Genomic DNA, 18,808 nt, shown 5'->3' on the forward strand with positions numbered 1-18,808 from the left:
GTTTCATAAAAACAAGAAAGAGAAGATGCCAAACTTCTCTTTCTTGTTTTTATGAAACGGTTTGAAAAATATTTTATTTCAATTAAAATGTCTGAAAAAAAATGCTGTATCTGTTTGTAATTCCTTTCTTTCTCTGGCTGCTTTGTTAAATATGAAACTTCGCAAGATCAGATTAATAATATAAAAATGTGCGGGGTATTTTTAGATCCAAACCTTTCACATCTTTCAAAAATAACACATTCTTTATAAATGCATAGCAAGCGGTTACAAGCGAATTTTGACCAGATGTGACGTGTCCTACATTTTCGCACCTGATTGGTTAAAGTGTCTGTTCGTCAAATGTTTACCGATGTCATTGGCCAGGACTTGTTCATCCCCTTGAACTGGGCGGGCTAACCGTTTCAAAATTTCAGCGGGTGTGCTCGAGTTGTTGACGTTCGTGTGTTTTAAACTTTCATCCGCGTATTTTAGCATTTCTGTCATTTTGAATATACGCTTTCCACAGCCGAAAGCTTTGGACCTGTATTAACCATGTCTTTCTCAAGAGCGCCATTAAAAAGATTTAACGATAACGCTGGTAAGTATTTTAGGAGCTTTACGAAGCTCTTTGAACTGTTCTTTAACACATTGCTTCAATATAAAAATATGACCCTTAACCTGTTTTAATAAAGTTATTAGAAATGACTTTCAAAATCGTCGTATTTTTCCGCATTGAACGTAATTAAACGGTTTTGGTGTTGTCGTCAGACGTTTTCATACAGCTGCGATGGGCCTCGGAGTTCTGAATACTTGTCGACTCTAACAACAAAGTTTATTTTTTATAATTAATTTATAATGAGAGTTCATATTGTGATTGTTACATTTCTCGTCAGGATGTGCTCCACCACCTGGTACCTATGATGTGAAGACTGGTGAGCTGAAAGGACCTGCAACATTTCACAAATCTGAGCGTTTCAAGCTAGCCTCCAAAAGTGAGAGCAGATTGTTTTTGTTACTTGGACATTTATGTGTAATAAATGAGAATCATTGTCTTTTAGTCATATTATTAAAAATGACTTGTTTCTCGTTGATGCTACCAGTGTTACCACCACCATCACCTTCAGCAGAAGTAACAATGTCTCCGGTACGGAGGACCATGTCTGTTGATGGTTTGGTAAGAGCTTTTTTTTAATGTGGGTCAAAATACAATCCTAGCTCAAAATCACATGCTTGTCATATAAAAGGATAAATTAAATTTGTGTCTCCATTACATTAGGAGAGCAACAAAGGAAATATTTTTGCCATTTGTGATGGCAGTCACACCACTGCTGTGAAAACTACATACTACAAATTCATTGGTCATTATTTAATCATTTATCAATGATGTTAGAAAAGTTGTGAATCTGAAGAATTAATATGACAATTCATTAGAAATAAAACCTTTTTGTGTTCTGTCTGTGATACCGATTCCTGTCCACATATCAACAGGCATAAACCAATATTGTGTTTTTACACGCATACTTTTTTTTTTAAACCAGTCGGCATCATACAATTTCTTTTTGTAATCTCCTTATATAAGCTTTGCTACCTGATTTACAATTTCTTGATTTTTCTTTCATACAGTCTGAAGGTTTCCAAAGCTCCAAAAAGGATAAAATCACTTTCTCACTTGAGATGAAACATCGGATGCTATTAGAGAAAGAGGTACATATAAAAAAAAAATGTCTTTGTGGTTTTGACACCTAATTGGTTTGTTTTGATTCTCTCCTAACCTTGATTGTCGCTGCCATTGCTGGGTCATAGATTCGTTCCTTGGTGCAGCAGAGGGGAGAGCAGGACCGAAGGCTTTTGACCTTGGAAGAAGAGATGAAGAAGTTTGAGTCAAAACTGCTGGTGGCTCTCAGAGAGAAGACCGGTCTGTCTGCTAATGTGGCTTCTCTTGAGAGGCAGCTTTCAGAGTTAAAGAAAGCCAATGAGTTCCTCAAGTCGAAGGTGAGTTGTCTTTCTGTGTTGTGATTCACACTTCACGTTTAATCAGTGTTGCATTTAATCGTAGACCGTTATTAAGTGATTTACAGAAGATCTTAGCCTGCCTGATGTGATTTATAATTTTTTTTATATAGGTCTCTGCAGATAGTACTAAGAAGAAGATCAACGCTCTTACCATGGAGCTCATTGAGGCCAAAAACAAATTGGATGCCAAAAACAAGGTAAGTTTTGAAGTTAATTCTCATTTTACTTGATGATGCTCATTTAGAGTAAGTGGTTTAGTAAAGGACTCTCATTGTTCCCAGTTTTGGCAGTCTTGGTCATGTAGTGAGGGTACGACCATAGATAATAGATATAGTAAAGATTGCGCACTGCTATTACTATGAAGGGGGATATGCAGCACTTCAGGCCGGAGTGTAGTATGTTTTTAACATGTGCGCGAATGTACACGCACAGTTGAAGTTTGACTTGTGTACACGGATGTTCAATGCATGCGCATTGTGACAAAATGCAATGCATCTCCTGTAGGGATGCACCGATAGGATTTTTTGGGCCGATACCAATTTAAACGGACAAATTCTGGCCGATACCGATATTAAACACTTGTATACAATACTATACAGTTGGTCTATTAGCTAGTTTATTTCTGCATCAAATTATTTTTACTGAACATGGATTGGATCTAATTAAAGGTGCAGTGTGTAATTTTTTTAAGGATCTCTTGACAGAAATGCAATATAATATACAAAACTACATTATCATGGGAGTATAAAGACCATTTTTTAATGAATCGTTATGTTTTCATTACCTTAAAATTAGATGTTTTTATCTACATGCACGAGGGTCCCCTTACATGGAAGTCGCCATTTTGTGCCACCACGTTTCTACAGAAGCCCTTAACGGACATTTTTTGTCGCCGACGATGACATGTTTTTTCGGTGGCGGCTACGGTAGCTTCTCTATGCGTTTCAAAAGCGAGGGGTGAGCAGTGGGCTGAGCCATTGGTTACAATTCGCAATCTCACCACTAGATGCTGCTAAAATTAACACACTGCACCTTTAACATTCAACTGACCAATATAATAAGAGAGGCACAAATTAAGCTAAAACAAATATAAGACAACAACATGACAACCTTCAAAGGTGGTTTTTGCTATTAAGCATTTCTTTTATAAACAACATTAACTAATTTTTTTACATATAATGGATTTCTTTAATAAACATAAATAATGCCAGTGCTATTGCTTTAAACAGTATAAATATTGCTACTTCAAAAAAGGTTGAACTTCTTTTCCCCCACTAAAGTGCAGTCTGTTTCTTTTATTGTCCAAGACATTTGCTCCAGCTCAACAAAGGTTTTCTGTCAGTGCTTAAGTATTGTGCACACCAGAACATTAAATCATTTTAATTGAACAACAGACATGCAACTCATTGCCTTTATGCGGTTAATTAATAAACAATCAAGGCTTTTGCCGATATGCAGATGGTTTCAAATTCATCAAAAATCGGCCGATAAATATTAGTGGCCGATACATTGGTGCATCACTAATCTCCTGGGCTACATTCTCCTGCAGGTGCATGCACGACCTACATGTATAATGTACGCAGGGTTTAAAAAATTTGTCAGTGTGTACAGTAAGCACGCACTTTTCTGATGACGAAAATTGCATCATGGGTTCTTGTACTCAGACCCTCGCGCAGTGTACGCGGACACTTACGTACAAGTAAAATGTGTACCACACCTCGGCCTTTAATATGGCCACTCTGGCGATAAAAGTCAAATAAATTACAAGACTACACAAATAATATACATTTATGTATAAATTTTACCAGTGGCAGTATTTCACAGAAGTATTTTTCATTAGGCTACTTAGTTATTAATATAATTAATATATCTATACAATTTTTTTTTAGCACATTTTCATGGTTCAGTACTGTTTTTTTATTACTTTTGAAATACATTTCAGCACTGTTTCACTTTAAGTGTAATGTTTGTTTTATCCAGTATCCATTTTAAAAATGGATGAATCATTCGATTAATCGGTTATCGGCAAGCAGGCCAACTTGGTTATCGATATTGGTCAAATCCACCATCGGTCGACCTCTAGCTCAGAAGCATTGCAAACATTTTCTTAAAGGGACTTGGGTACAGCTTTTGTCATGTAGGAGAGAAGTTTATATAACTATAAATTTGTAATTGTAATATCAGCTCTTGGGCCTTTTTTTAACAGGAGCTGAGCTTCCTGCAGATCAGCTCAGAGGGTAAAGTAAAAGTCTTGGAAACGGATCTGGAAACAGCCAAAACAACTTTTCAGGTTCTCCAGGAAAGAAATAAGGATCTTGGTGAGTAACATACAGAGTATGTTAAATTAGATTTGTGTGTCATTTTTCTAAAATCTCACTTCTTTAGTGTTCCTCTAAGCAGTTAGTTGTCAGGATTGTTTTTAGTAAATCACTCAGAAAAAGAGTTAGTCATCCAAATGGCACGTCACCTGCAGTGCAGGCAACATATACATAAGTGTTTTGTACATTGAGTATAAATTAAGACATATATGGTTGAAGTTGATATTATCAGAAAGGCCGAGTTCAGACTGCCTGATTTTGTCTTGTCGATAGGTTTTGAGAAATCGCAGACAAATGCCCGAAATCACAGGCAAATCGATGCCAGTGCACGCAAGTGACAATCGCACAGTGTGAATTATCAAAGGCGTGATCTGAGAGAATCGCCGGCCAGTCGATTCTAATTCGTGCCATGTGAAATGTGTTTTGACTAAAAATAACATCGGCGATGACCTACAGCCAATGAGAGAGCAGCATACAGGGCAGACGGAAGTTTGGGGAGGAGTCTCTCCAAACATTTCCTACTTCATAATCTTATTTTTTTTCTTTCTGCTGCAAATGAGCGCACATCCATTTTGTATGGTAACCATTTTTAGTAATAATCCCAGTCCCACGTGAGAACTCCGGTCTTGCACGCGTGACCTCGCATGCGTTTGGTTGGGAGATGTAGTTTGCGGACCGGGACAAAGTTGTTGTCACCGATTCTTCCTACGGTAAAGTCATGAAGTGTGAAAACATCTGTGACCCGGCTAGTTTGAAAATCATGCAGTCTGAACTCGGCATAAGTGTGATCCCTGGGATTTAACCCCTGACCTTTGTAAGATTTATTTAAATCGTTTCCCTTTTTAAAAAATTAATCATGTATTTTTTTCAGAGGATCTTCATCAAGAAACAAAAGCCCAGAATGAGCAACTTGAAAATGAAATGGACCAATTGCATTGTACGTTTTGAATGTTAAGATCTGCGTTTATGGTGTGATATCAATTAGAGCTACCACTTCTCACTTTTCTTTATCCTTTACAAATTAAAGCCATAATCCAGGAGCTGAGAGAGGAGATCAAGGTCTTGCAGGGTTACCTAGACTCGGCAAATGAAGAGATTCAGGTATTGGTTTGGTCAACAAAGTTTGACTCCCCTAAGCCAGTTGACATTTACTCTCTGCTTAAGTTGAATCATCAGACTTTGAAGTACTGCTTGGTTTGAGATAAGCTGTCTTTCTCGCTCTCCAATGTCAAAGGATTTGCGGATTAAGCTCCAGGACAAATCCACCGTGGAGTGCTGTGACTCTGATCCTCAAGAGAACCTCAGGTTAGAACTGTATATGCTGTGTATTCATATTGTTGTTGTCACGGTAACCGTATCAGCGCTTTGTCCTCATCTGACATTTGTTCCTTGCCTGTATAGTGATGTAAAGCAGAAGTTGGAGAAATATACTGGTGAGCTGAAGCTCAAGGAGGAGGAGTTGCAGACGTGTCAGCAGGAGCTACTGGACTCCCAGAAGGCCCTTGAGGAGAAGCAGAGAGAGATGGAGGAGCACATAAAGGAGCTACAAACATCCCAAGTCACGCTGAAAGAGCTAGAGGAGCAGATGCAAAAGGGAGCTCAGGATCTCGAGGAGTCTCGGAGTGTGGTACGACAGCAGGAACAGGAGCTGGCCCGTGTAAAGGAGGTCCTGAGAAGGACAGAGGAGGAGCTTGATCAGCGTGTGGCACTTATGGGTGAGCGATGCCTGGTGCTGGAGGATGAAAGAGGTAAGTTCAATATAATAATAATAATAACAACAGTATTTATAAATAAACATTTGAGATTGTGAATATTAAATACCATTTAAATGCAAACCTGTTTTGAGTGGTTACATTGGGACGTGTTTATAATAATAAAATCAATCCACAATATGAATTATCATCTGTTGTGGATTACTACCATGATTGGCAATTTGGCACATTCTGGGTTGTTTGTGCATGAACACTTGCAGCCCGGACACAGGAGGAGGGGCTCAGAAGAGTACAGGAGCTGAAAGCAGAGATGAGCTTATTGGAGGAGAGCAGAAAGACTGAAATAGAGTCACACGAAAAGCTTAAAGAGGAATATTCTGCATTAACCAAACAACTGGAGGATGAAAAGGTAAATAAAGTATTTTCTCTATGTAGACATGGCCTGTGGAGTCACATTACATGTTTTATGTTGTAAAGCCTAACTAAAGCTCACTCTCATTTATTTAATGGTGCATCTGTTTTTATGCAATTGGCACAACTGAACATTTATGCATCTGGTAGGGGCTTTCATCCAAAGTTTGCTTACCCTGATCATGTCAGTGCCAAAATACCTAGAGTCAGTTGAAGTTCAGTCAAGCTTCTATTGATACCAAAAGTTCATGAGCGCACACGAGGAATGCATGAAGACATTTTCAAATTCAAACAAACCTGGGTATGTCACGTACTGTAACAAGCTTTCTGGAATACCCCAATTTGAGTAAATCTGAATGCGGCCAACTGAACTCTGGTGCGCACTATCAAGTGAACCAAGACCACTGAAATGATAGGTCTCGGTCCGCTTTCAAACAAACTCTGTGCGGTTCGACTGATGTGAACGCACTTGGACCAGAGACAGTGCAACGAACCAAAAATGTGACACTGATTTTACAGTGAAATGAGCCATGTATGCAAAAACAAAATGAGCAGAGGGCAAACATGGAGCAACGAAGAGGTAAAGAGCCTCATTAACATTTGGTCAATCGAGCATATAAAATGTTTTAAATAGGGCTGTGACGGTGGCAAATTTTTACCACCGCAGTGGAACCATCAACAACAACCGCCGGTGTTGCGGTGGTGAGGTCCATGGTGGGGTTAGGGTGGTGTAAATGGTGAAAGAAAATAAAGTTTCACTAAATGCGCTTCCTGATGCGCGCGACTTTAACCTGGTAAAAATTTTATTTCACAACAAAAGACAAACGTGATGTGTATGTATCACTGTCACTGGAGACCAAAAGAAACTAAAGCAGACGCACAACACAGTGACATGGCTAAACTCCAACGTGCTGAGTTATGCTAAAATCCACCAGTTTAGTGGAAACGCCATACATGGTAATGTAGCGGAGATTTGTGTATTAACATAAAACAATGTTATAAATTTGTATCTTAGGCTTTAAATTACTGTACAACTTTTGTTATTATTATTTCACGTGTAAAAAAAAACTGCAATTTTTACTTATTATTTTGTTTAATCATTCACCTGATATGTGACGTCACACAACCGCCGGTGGCACTTCACCACTGCGGTGGCATGACAACCGTCCCACCCCTAGTTTTAAATGTTTAGTGATAATAAAATGCCATTAGCTGTTAATAATGCCTCCATGTAAAGACTCATAAATTAGCACATTTACTCCAATCATTCACAACAACAATGCTGCATGTTGGAGTTCTGTCTTATAAAATGCGTCATCAAAGCCGACCAATCACGTGGTGACCTTTTTCTTGCACATTAAGGTTCATTATCTTTAGGTTCGCTGATAAAATGCCAATATGACCGCTAAGTGAACCAGGTTTTGGTTTTCCTATTTGGTCCAGACCAAAAGAACCGAACTACAAGTATGAACACGCCCTTAAGGATGTAATGTGGGTTTTTGGCAGCATCTAGTGGTGAGGTTGCGAATTGCAGCCTATCCAATTTCAAAACTCAAAGAGAAGCTATGGTAGCGGCCGCAGAACAAACAAATCATCGTCTGAGACAATGTAAAGATGAAACGTCCTCTGTAGAGCAGTTTGTCCGTTTAGGGCTACTGTTGAATCATGACGGCGACTTCATGTAAGGAGACCCACGGTGTATGTAGATAGAAACGTCTCATTCTATGGTAATAAAAACAATACAGTTCATTATGTAAGGTCTTTATACACCACTGTTAATAAAGTTATGTATATTATATTGCATTTCTGTCAAGAGATCCTTCTAAAAGTCCCACATTGATTGACTTTGTATGGATAATGTTGATATCTCTTAAGCTCTTCTGATGTGTGTCACTGCAGGTGCAGAGCAGCTCCCTGGCCAGCATGCTTGAGCGTCTGAAAGATGAGAACGAGACTGAGAGGAGACAGCTGGGTGAGGAGCTGGAGGACGCGCTGGAGGAGCTATCAGAGCTAGAGAAGCAAGAACAGCACCGTGTGGAGGCCGTCCAGAACCTCACACAAAAGAACCACACGCTGGAGCAAGACCTGAAGGAATCGCAGTCTGAGTTAGAGAGGTACAAATTGCTTGCTTATGAGTAGGGGTGTAAATTGGACAGTGCATTACGATTCGATACAAAAACACGATTTTCACCATCAGTGATGCAGTTTAATTAATTTTTTGCAAATACATTAAACACTTCTTCAGTGCGATTCCAATCAGATTTAATTAGAATCAGATTTATTTTTTTATTTTTTATAACGTGCCTAGTTAAGCTGTTACATTTTTACTTACAAATGCAAAGAAAATATATAACATGAACATTTAATTAAACTTTGAATTTTTTATTAACCCTTAAACAGGCAAGAGTGGAAAACGTTGAGCAAAAAATCATTTCATGGCATTTTTTGTATCATCTGGACTTATGTAAAAGATATTCATTGGAATTTTTAAAATATTTGATATATTCAGGATTTTATGAGTTGTATCTCCCAGTATACATTGCCCTATTAAGGTATAAAAAAAAGATTAAGTCATCAAAATTTATTTTTTATTTGCAGCAAAAATTATGTGATTCTGACTTCTTCTCTTGCTCTAAAACATGCCATACATATTTTTTCATCCAGTTTAAACAGTGTAACAACAGGTTTACTAGTAACAATGCATGTACATAAAACAACTAAATGTAAGTAGGCCTAACTAAGAATGAGCAGTTTTTTAATGTCTTCATTGGCTTCGTTGGTGCTTTTTCTGCTCCACCTGCAAAACAAATATATTTTTAGATAATAATAGCTTGGTAAATTATTTAGCAATTGATTAATTTTGCAAAATACCTGAACTACCCCTCAATGTAAACTATATGTGTCTGTGTTTCATGCAGAGGCCTCTTATTGGCTGCAATTTAGAAATTACCTAAATTTCTTTTTTCTAATACACCACTGCACTGTCACAAAAAACTTCATCTTCATCACCTTTTTTCTCAAAATCTGAAGAATTCATTGGTATCAGCTCTATAACTCATATTCCTATCATTCCTTATACCATAAAATGAGCTGTTGTGAAGCCACAAAAGAAAATATCCAGTTAAAATGCTAAGATGCAGTCACCTAAATATACGAATATCAGTTTAACCTGCAAATTTGATCATTTATTACATTTTTCAACTCAAAATACAAAGATAGGCAATATTGTGGTTAATCCCTTTTTTATATCCTAATCAGGCAATGTATCTCAGGGGATATAACACGTATTTCAAAATGTGCTAAATAACAATATAAACAACATATAACCAAATTTTCTTCTTTAGCACCTTAAGACAATGTTCACAATTAATATTAGCAGTATTAATATTTTTTTTAAAGAAGAAAAGTAAGATTAATATTCATTTACTTACCACAAAATCTTACTGTCCTGCAAAACCGGTGGCCATGTTGGATTTAGGTCAGGCTGACCAATCGATTAAAAAAACTTGAAGCAAATAATGTTACCCACATATTCAAGACAGAGCAAGGTTTGATAAGTAATATAAGGATTCGATTGAAAAATCTTTTTTATGCCCCAAACAAGACACTGAAGAGAGCATATCCCGTGGTGCACATTGCCTGTTTAAGGGTTAAATCTTTGAAAATGGCACAATCGCTCTCCCAATTGGAACATTTACAACAACACTAGCAAATGAAAATATACAAAAATATGAGCTTTGGCGGAAATGCATAGATGGACTTTACGTCAAGGAATGAGGATGTAGAGAGTGTCAAAATAAAGGTTCCTCAAATCGATGTAATTTAAGTATGGCATCGATGCATTGGATTGTCAGAAATGAAATTGACATATCGATCCATATCGATGTATTGGTGCACCCCTACTTCTGAGTTGGGTTGAGAATTAAATGAATCTTGTCCAACTGATGTTGGTCTGTCCTTTGACAGGGTGCGTGCTGAGATGCAGGCTTTGGAAGAGATTCATGTGATGGCAATAAAGAAACTAGAAGAGGATCACAACGGCTGTCTTGCTAAGTTGGGAGGCATGGCCACTGACCTCGAGAGGTAACCTAACCACCACAGTGTACTTTAAATCAGTTAGAATGACCACCGAACTTTTACAAAGAGATTTTTTTCTCAATAGCACAAGAGACTCTTTGGGTAAGCAGAAGGACCAAGCTGAAGCTCAAGTCCACCATCTGGAGAATGCGGTGAAGGAACTTGAGCAGCAGCTGCAAGAGCACCAGCAGAAACTAATAAACTTCCAGCAAACGCAAGATAAAAAGCAAGAAGATCATGCTAGGTCTGTATCCTGTCTCTTAGCCCAGTGCTTGTATAAATAGTACAGATACACCTATAACACCCATGTGGATGAGTGTATAACACTGCGTGTTCCTGTACCGCAGGATGCTTTTAGAAGTTCAAACTAAACTGACTCAGACAGAGGATGAGTTGAAGCGAACAGCAGAGGCCCAGCATGAGGAGCTGAGTCGCCTGCAGGCCGAGCTGGAGCAGGAGAGAGGAGACAGACAGCGGGCTCAGGCCCAACTGGAAAGAGAGCAGAAGAGGAGGGAATCGATGGAGGGACGCTCCACAGAAACCGGCAGGCTGCAGGACCGTCTGGAGGAGCTCACGGAGGAGGTTTCCCTGCTGCACGGGCAGGTACAGGAGGAAAAAGCCAAAGCTCAACGTCACGCTGGCGAGTGGCAGCAGGAGAGAGAGCAGCTATGCAGACAGGTGGAGGAAGAGAGACAGAACCTCCACAGAGAGCTCGCTGAAGCACAGGTGCAAAGGTGAGAGGATCAGATGAGCACTCGAATAGCTTCGCATGCACCGGAGTGTCTCATCTCAACTGTGTGTTTAATCGATGTTGTCATCTGTCTGTTCACTTCCAGCATGCATAATGAAGAGACTGAGCGATGGAGAAACTTGTATGAAGAGCTTTATGCTAAAGTTAAACCATTTCAAGTAAGCAAATTGTATCCAAATATGATAATTCTTCAAGATTTCCTTATACAGATAAATGCAGCCATGTTTTTTTTATATGGGGCTCAACACGGTGAGGCTCCAAAAAGTGCATACATCGATCTTTAAAGGTGCAGTGTGTAATTTTTAGAAGGATCTCTAGACAGAAATGCAAAATGATATACAAAACTATATTATCAGGGGTGTATAAAGACCTTTCATAATGAACCGGTATGTGTTTTCTACCTTAGAACGAGACCTTTTTATCTACATACACCGAGGGTCCCCTTACATGGAAGTCACCATTTTGTGCCGCCATTTTTCTACAGAAGCCCTTAACGGACAATTTTTTTTACTAAGTTGTCTCCGACTATGACATGTTTGTCTGGTGGCAGCTACTGTAGCTTCTCTGTGTTTCAAAAGCGAGGGGTGAGCAGTGGACTAAGCATTTCGTGACCTCACCACTAGATGCCGCTAAAATTTACACACTGCACCTTTAAAGTTATCCAAATGTGGCTTAATGTATGTCCTTTAAAATAAAATGACTCTCTGTTGTTCTCAGGAACAGCTGGACAGCTTTGCAGCAGAGAGGAATGCCTTGCTCAATGAGAAAGGTGCCACCCAGGCCCAATTGAACAAGTTAGCTGATGCCTACGCCAATCTGATTGGTCATCAAAATCAACGACAAAAAATCAGGCACATGGTCAAACTCAAGGAGGAGAACTTGGAGCTCAAACAAGTAAGGCTCATGTTTCTCTCTCTATACTGTAATGTTACTTGTTTTGTTGGTCGGATTGTTGTTCTCGCTGCATAACTGATCGTATCCATATTTGGTGTTGTGCAGGAAGTGCTCAAACTGAGGGCACAGGTTGAGAAACAGAAGCATGAGATGGATCGGCTTAAGTCCAGCCAGCAGCCACGTAGATTCGACCCCAGCAAGGCTTTCAAACACGAGCACAAAGAAAACCAGCAGCCCACCTCAGCTCTTACACAGGGTGAGTTATTCAGGAGACCACTACTTTAGTAGCATCATGACAAAATTTTGTATTAAAGGGTTGTTCACCCAAAAATTAAAATTCGGTCATTATTTATTCATACTGATGTTGTTACAAACCTGTATAAATTTTACCAAACTGACTAGAACACCCAATGGGGCCCCTCTGAGAAGTGTTTGTAACCATATCTTCCTTCGTGTTCGGTTATACAGGCTTGTAGGGGTGGGCGATATGACTAAAATTTTATTCCGCGATAGGATTCATTTTATATCATGATTTTATGTTATTAAAATATTTAATGCCGTAGAATTGTGTATAATTTTACCAAAAAAAAAAAAAACGTACACATGCATAAAAAAGAAGAGAAAAACAAACAAAATTCAAGTTCACTGAAAATAAACAGTCTGTGATGAAAGAATAATAAATAATAATGTATATTATATATCTTATTAAAGGTAGAAAAGTGATTTAGTCAAGAGCAGGGAGGGATTTTCACAAAAACATGAGTGACAGACAGGAGCAAAATTAGGTAACTTTCCCTTTAAGACCAAAGTCCGGATCCAATCTACTGTTACACGTTTTTCTTTCCAGTGTTTACTTTCTCTTAAGATGTAAATGGTTGTGTTTATAAGGATACTTGCAAAAACAGGCTTAAAATCACTGGTTTTAACAATGTGGTGCTTAAATACATGTACAAATGTTACACAGCAACATTGGTGTGTAACCTCGATAGAGAGGATGGTCCAAAATCTTTACTGTTTGACACATTTCTACCGGTTTATCGCCCACCCCTACAGACTTGTAACAACATAAGAGGGAGTAAATGATGACACAATTTTCATTTTTTTGGTGATCGCTATCCCTTTAATCCCTAAATATTTACATCAATAAATGTAACTTTCCCTTTCTGTTTCCCAGGCAACAAAAAATTGCATTAAACCATCACTTATGGACTAATTTTCTGCAGTAACACTGTTCTGTGAACATTTTATTTAACATTTACCATGGCGTTAGTGGTAAATTTAATACTTGTTTGTCTTTGTGGATTTTATTTAGTGTTATTTGTGTTTATGTGGATGTCTGTGTTCACACCCAAGTCTATTGGTCTTCATTAAATATGCATGTGTTGGTGGAAGTATCTTCATGGAAGAGGATTCACTTAAATTTTCATCTTATCTAACTTTGTTCATCACTGGGTATGTAATTATGTTAAACTTTTATTTAAACAGTTCAAACTTAAACCACTTTTTGTTTTGTAAAAAGAAACAAGAGTGCTGGACTTAAGAAATACGTTCGAATCAATTTGTTGCTATGTAAATGTGTATATGTATACATTTGTGTCCTGTCAGCATCTGTAGTTGTTCTTATCTTTTTTTCTTTTTCTTTTTTTTAATACTTGATTTTATTTTTATGTCACAACTATAGATCTTGCTTTCAAAAAGTAGACATTTTCAGTCAAGCTTTTTTGAAATAAAGTTTTTTACTATTTTATTGGTTTGGATAATTTTTATTTTGCAACTATTAGGACACTATGGTCACATTATTTATCCATTTCTGATTCATCTCAGTGTTGTAAAGAAAGAAAGCAGCAGCAGAGGGCGCTACAGCATCATCTGAGAGAATCAGAACATGTCCGTTTCTCAATATTGGCCTTTCTTCCTTTCCTATTGCTTATTTTAGTGGTTTTGCCCTTGTTTTATCCTATTAAAGGCTTCATTAAAAATGCAGTTTCTTTAACATTTATGCTTGTTTGGCAAGCAAGGTTCAGTAAGTTAAGTCTAAAAAAGTGGTAAATGGTACACAGCTTGTGATGGAGCACAATCCCTCTCTTCATCATCACATTGTCTTTAATAGATCAGCATCTACTCTTTTGAGATTTGAGAGCAATACTATGCTTTCTAAATAGCCCACTTTCACTCCTAAGTGTGTAAAGTGTAAAAAATGTTCCTACTGTGTGTATTCTCACCCAGCACGGCCTCCAGGTCCCCATTGCTTCTGTTAAAGTAAAAGAAGCCCCTTGGCCCAAACACAAGATACAGCACATTCGCCAGGTGGAAGACACTTAGGTGCTGTGATGGGGTGACGAGAGAACCAGGCAGAAAAGCCAACTGCAGGATTATTGCTGCTGCCTTTAGCAACAAGACCCTGGTGAGCAGAAGCTGTGGATACAGACATGCAAAACATCCTGAAGTACATGCAAAAGGAAATTTGCTACACTCTTAAAACAAATGTGTTGAAAACAACACAACATGTGTTATTTTTTACACATGTTCTGAGTGTGCGCAGGGACAACACATGTTGAGTTAAATTTAACACAGAATATGTGTTATAAAATGCAACACAAAAATGTGATGCTTCAGTAAACACATTAATGTGTAACTTTCTATTAATTTAACACAACTGTGTGTTACCCAGTAATTGTTTAGTTTTAATATAAAAGAGAAAAAACATATGATTTATCAACTTTAAGTAATGAAATCACGCAGACAACTATTGAATATTGTTCACAAACTATTTATTTGTAAAATAACAAATACTTGACAATTAATGCTAGCATGAAAATATGCTAGTACTGTATGTTGCTAGATGTATGCTAATTTAAATAAATGTAAGTGCAAGTATAATCACTTCAAACATACATTACATTCATACATTTTAAAACACTATTTATAAAATAATTCATTGAATTTAAAAGCAACTGTGTTAAACACGTTGAATAGAACAATGTCTGCAATCATTTTCAACATGCAAGTTATCAAAAATTCTTAACTTGTCCTGAAACATTAACATGTTATTTTACATTTAGAAAAATACTTCAAATGAACTTGACAAGTGTATTTAAAGAAATTTCCATCACAAATATTTAGGGGTGGTTTCCCGGACAGGGCCTTAGATTAATTAGGAAATTTAACTGGTTTTAACAAACATGCCTTACTAAAAACATTTGTAGGCAATTTGTGCATTTTGAGGCAAAACAAAGGGCACTGATGTATTTTAAGATATGTCAGTGTTTTCAGTTTGGACAGCTCTTAAAAATCTTTTATTCTCTAATCCCTGTCCGGGAAACCGCCACATAGTGCATGCATTGTTTAAAAGAGACAGCAATTTTGCGGTCCATCTTGAAACTCCATTGCCTTGGATCGTTTGAAAGAGGACCGGGACAAGGGCAGATCATATTCATACAAAAAAAAACTGAAGACAGTTGGCAGGGATACTTAAGGTTACTTAGCTAGTAAATTTGAAAAGTCTGTCTACCGCACAGGTCAGCTTGTCAACATCAAGTGGAAAGGCAAGAGAATCATTCATTGCGACAATTACGTAGTGGCCTCTATGTCCTGAAGAACCGCTGGAAACCAACTGTGGCTGAGCTGATTTCAGACACCTTTTCCTCATTAAGTAAGCAAAGAGGTCACGTTGGTACCAGCCTACAGAAATGAAACAATGAACATCATTAGAAAATGTTGTTGCATGAAAATTACTTATTTTATATAAAGTTTATAGTCACAAAGCTTACCGGCACCAAGTCCCACAGGTCTGAGACGGCAGAATTCACACAGCAGAAGATGAATGAGAATACTTAACATTGTATAACACAGCTCATCTGGGTGTAGTAAACATGCAGGTCACATGCAAAATATAAATTATGAGAAAAAATTATTTAAAAATGATTACTTTTATATCTTACATTGAATGTTACATTTTAAATGTAATTTTCCAAATAAAAAATTTGGAACAGAGACAGAAAATCATACCATTATGTTGACTGTCAGCTTTCTTCAATGAATGTCTGATGTCCATTTTCTTCTCTAAAGATGCTATTTCCCCGAGTTTCTCAATAATTGTCACCTCCCATTTCCTGATAAACGTGTCTTCTTTCCTATCGGTAAGTCTGGAAAACTCGATGTCCACCTTCAGTAAATTTAATAAGAAATATTAATATTGAAATGATTAAACACTTTGTGTAAAGTTATCTGCAGTTAAGTATATTACAAAGACTGGCATGTCCAGACATTGGGGATATTCCTTAAAGATTTCACCAGCAGTTGGTGATTTTGTCATTACCTGTATCCATCTCCTTTGATGACTGAAGGTTTGGTCAATGGCATTCTTTATTGATGATGTCCTCTCACGTGTTGAAGCTTCCGTCTGATGTTCTGTAGTCTCATTTTTATAAATCCACTGTGTGATGGCCCATCAAAAAAAAGAAAAATGCTCCTATCATGATCAATGCAAAAATAGCACTAAGTTAGAGTCAAGTACAGTTTTTATACACATTCTCAAGTAAGTAATTTCATACACATTAATGAAGTATGTAAAAGCATCCTTACAGTACATTTCCCTCATTTTGACCAAATAAGACCATAATCCAACAACACAATCTCGTTTGCGAGTGCCAGCTTTTCTTTTTCAGATGGATAGCTGAAAAAGATTACAAACAAACATTGACACAAGAATTGTGATCTACATCTAGTAGAACAAAACTACACCCATTTTATTCACTACGTAGCACTTCAGCCTTACTGCAAGCAGTGAAAGGTTCGTGAAGTTTGACTCCTTACATTTAGACCACTACGTTATATTGAACGCGAGGGGCGCGACACGAAAATAAAAAAACATTATTATAAAATGTGGCGGTGCATCCAGTATGTTACAGCATCACCGAATAATAATGAGTTTTACCGTCTTTTGTCTCCTCATGCCGCTCACAGGTGTACAGTAGGTACAGTGACGTGCATACTGTTCCACCATGTGCTTAACCAAACGCGACGAGGCGTCGTGATAATCGAAAGGCATAATTTATAATATCCCGTCCTCTTAACGTCAGGACATAAACTGAAAAGAAACCGGTTACCGCGTGTCACGTCTATTTAGGACACGGTGTTAAAGATTTACGTTAAAGTGCTGCAAGTGTCACACATACTAACTAAACTGCAGTCCAATGTGCCTTTCATTAAACAATGACTGTTAACATGAATCTCCAAACGTAACTTTGCAAAACGAGCGAGCATTTAACGTTACCACAATAAAGTTTAAATGAACAGTCTCCTGCACAATTAATACGAAAGTTTCTTACACTATATGAAAAATAGATATCATATTATAACGGTAATTTTTTATTTAAATTCTTACCTGATGCAGACAGGAACATTCTTGACCTCTTGACTGGAAAGGCGGTTGGAAAAAGAACGTCACAGCGCAGGCGCAACACAATATGCGTTCTTGTCTGTTTTTTTCTCCTCAATAAAACAAATACAAAATAGACTGCCAAGGCTCAGTAATAATGTTCACGAATTTCATAATAATAAAATAATAATAAAACACGCAAAAAATATACAACAATGCTTAGTTGTTTGTCCAAGTGAAACGTCATCAGCTGACTCGTGTGAACCTACGACAGCCACCAATGGAAGAGAACGCCTGCATAATGTTTAAAATATTACTCTTATTGTGTCACAAAATGTATATTCAAAAGATATTTAGGCGAGAATGTATGTATAAAAAGATCAAATGTGCGGTCGGTTAATAAAGATAGCGTTTATTAAATAATCTGCTCCGACTCTTTCGGAGTTCTGATCCAAACAACCACCGGATACTCAGCGTTCATGTACCCCGCCCAACGCAGCTTGATCTCGGCAAGTCCTTCTGAAAATCACCGCTGGCTGTTATGTGGTAGTAGTGGTTACAGTGGATATAGTTTGTTTTCGGTAATGTCTTATGGAGTGGACAATCTTTGGTCTCATAAATATATTATCTGTTCCTGGGCAAATTAAGGACAAAGTTGCATTGCATAACTTTATATATATATTTTAACTTTGTGGTGAAGCAGAGCCTTATTTGTGCTTTTGACCGAACTTGCTTGTATATTTCCTATTGTACAAACATCTTATACTTGATGATAAAGGAATGTGTTATATATGATATTTTTAATAACAAACAAAAATACAGGATAATCAGTGTCAATTAATAAATTACATTATTATGATTTTTTTTATAAAAACGACTTGATATAGTCATTAAATTACATTAATTATGCATTTTATTTTATGGTGTACTGGTAAACGTGTTTTACACATTCATTGTGTAAGCAGTTAAGCATAATATTTACACATTATGTGTCAGTTCTAACACAAAAATGTGTTGGAATCCTTTTACACATATTTTGTGTAAAATTTTAACACATCAGTTTTAAGAGTGTAATATTAACGAATAGACAGCTCGGCACATAAAGTGTTATTTTCTTGCATAATTGAGAATTTGCATACATTTATGCATTTGGCAGAACACTAACACGGATGGCCACCTGATGATTGTAATGGACTTTATAAGTTCAAATTAAAATGCACAGGAGGTCAGCAGTGTATCTCAGTAAAACAGTTGCATTTACTATCTCCCTGAA

At 37.4% G+C, this 18,808-nt stretch overlaps 1 protein-coding gene and 1 long non-coding RNA gene across 4 annotated transcripts; one reads left to right on the top strand and one right to left on the bottom strand.

Moving 5' to 3' along the window:
- Positions 1-393: 393 nt before the first annotated feature.
- hmmr (hyaluronan-mediated motility receptor (RHAMM)) lies at positions 394-14,085 on the top strand. The gene is made up of 20 exons (XM_065266628.2): positions 394-577; positions 873-971; positions 1,080-1,153; positions 1,603-1,683; positions 1,783-1,971; positions 2,103-2,189; positions 4,199-4,310; positions 5,182-5,247; positions 5,338-5,411; positions 5,545-5,615; positions 5,712-6,058; positions 6,283-6,431; positions 8,333-8,547; positions 10,400-10,516; positions 10,596-10,754; positions 10,858-11,244; positions 11,347-11,419; positions 11,979-12,155; positions 12,261-12,411; positions 13,330-14,085. Exons 1-20 carry the CDS (start codon positions 532-534, stop codon positions 13,347-13,349), a joined length of 2,694 nt encoding a protein of 897 aa, XP_065122700.1. The 5' UTR covers positions 394-531; the 3' UTR covers positions 13,350-14,085.
- A 544-nt stretch (positions 14,086-14,629) lies between these two features.
- LOC135768514 (uncharacterized) lies at positions 14,630-18,602 on the bottom strand. Of its 3 annotated transcripts, none has more exons than XR_012335191.1 (6): positions 17,542-18,602; positions 16,740-16,830; positions 16,474-16,590; positions 16,164-16,320; positions 15,926-16,012; positions 14,630-15,836 (listed from the first exon to the last, which is right to left on the bottom strand). It is a non-coding gene; the product is annotated as an uncharacterized lncRNA (long non-coding RNA). The 3 variants fall into 3 exon arrangements; XR_010542178.2 differs by having other exon boundaries at positions 16,474-16,626; XR_012335192.1 differs by having other exon boundaries at positions 16,474-16,626; positions 16,740-18,602.
- Between the last annotated feature and the right edge of the window lie 206 nt (positions 18,603-18,808).

Source organism: Paramisgurnus dabryanus, chromosome 16 (assembly GCF_030506205.2).
Source record: "Paramisgurnus dabryanus chromosome 16, PD_genome_1.1, whole genome shotgun sequence".
Classification (NCBI taxonomy): domain Eukaryota; kingdom Metazoa; phylum Chordata; class Actinopteri; order Cypriniformes; family Cobitidae; genus Paramisgurnus; species Paramisgurnus dabryanus.

Excerpts from the sequence above, each read along its gene's own strand:
- hmmr (XM_065266628.2), top strand. The coding sequence starts at position 532 with ATGTCTTTCTCAAGAGCGCCATTAAAAAGATTTAACGATAACGCTG. Across the intron at positions 5,412-5,544 it reads CGGCAAATGAAGAGATTCAG|GATTTGCGGATTAAGCTCCA; the intron begins GTATTGGTTTGG and ends CCAATGTCAAAG. Across the intron at positions 10,755-10,857 it reads AAGCAAGAAGATCATGCTAG|GATGCTTTTAGAAGTTCAAA; the intron begins GTCTGTATCCTG and ends CCTGTACCGCAG.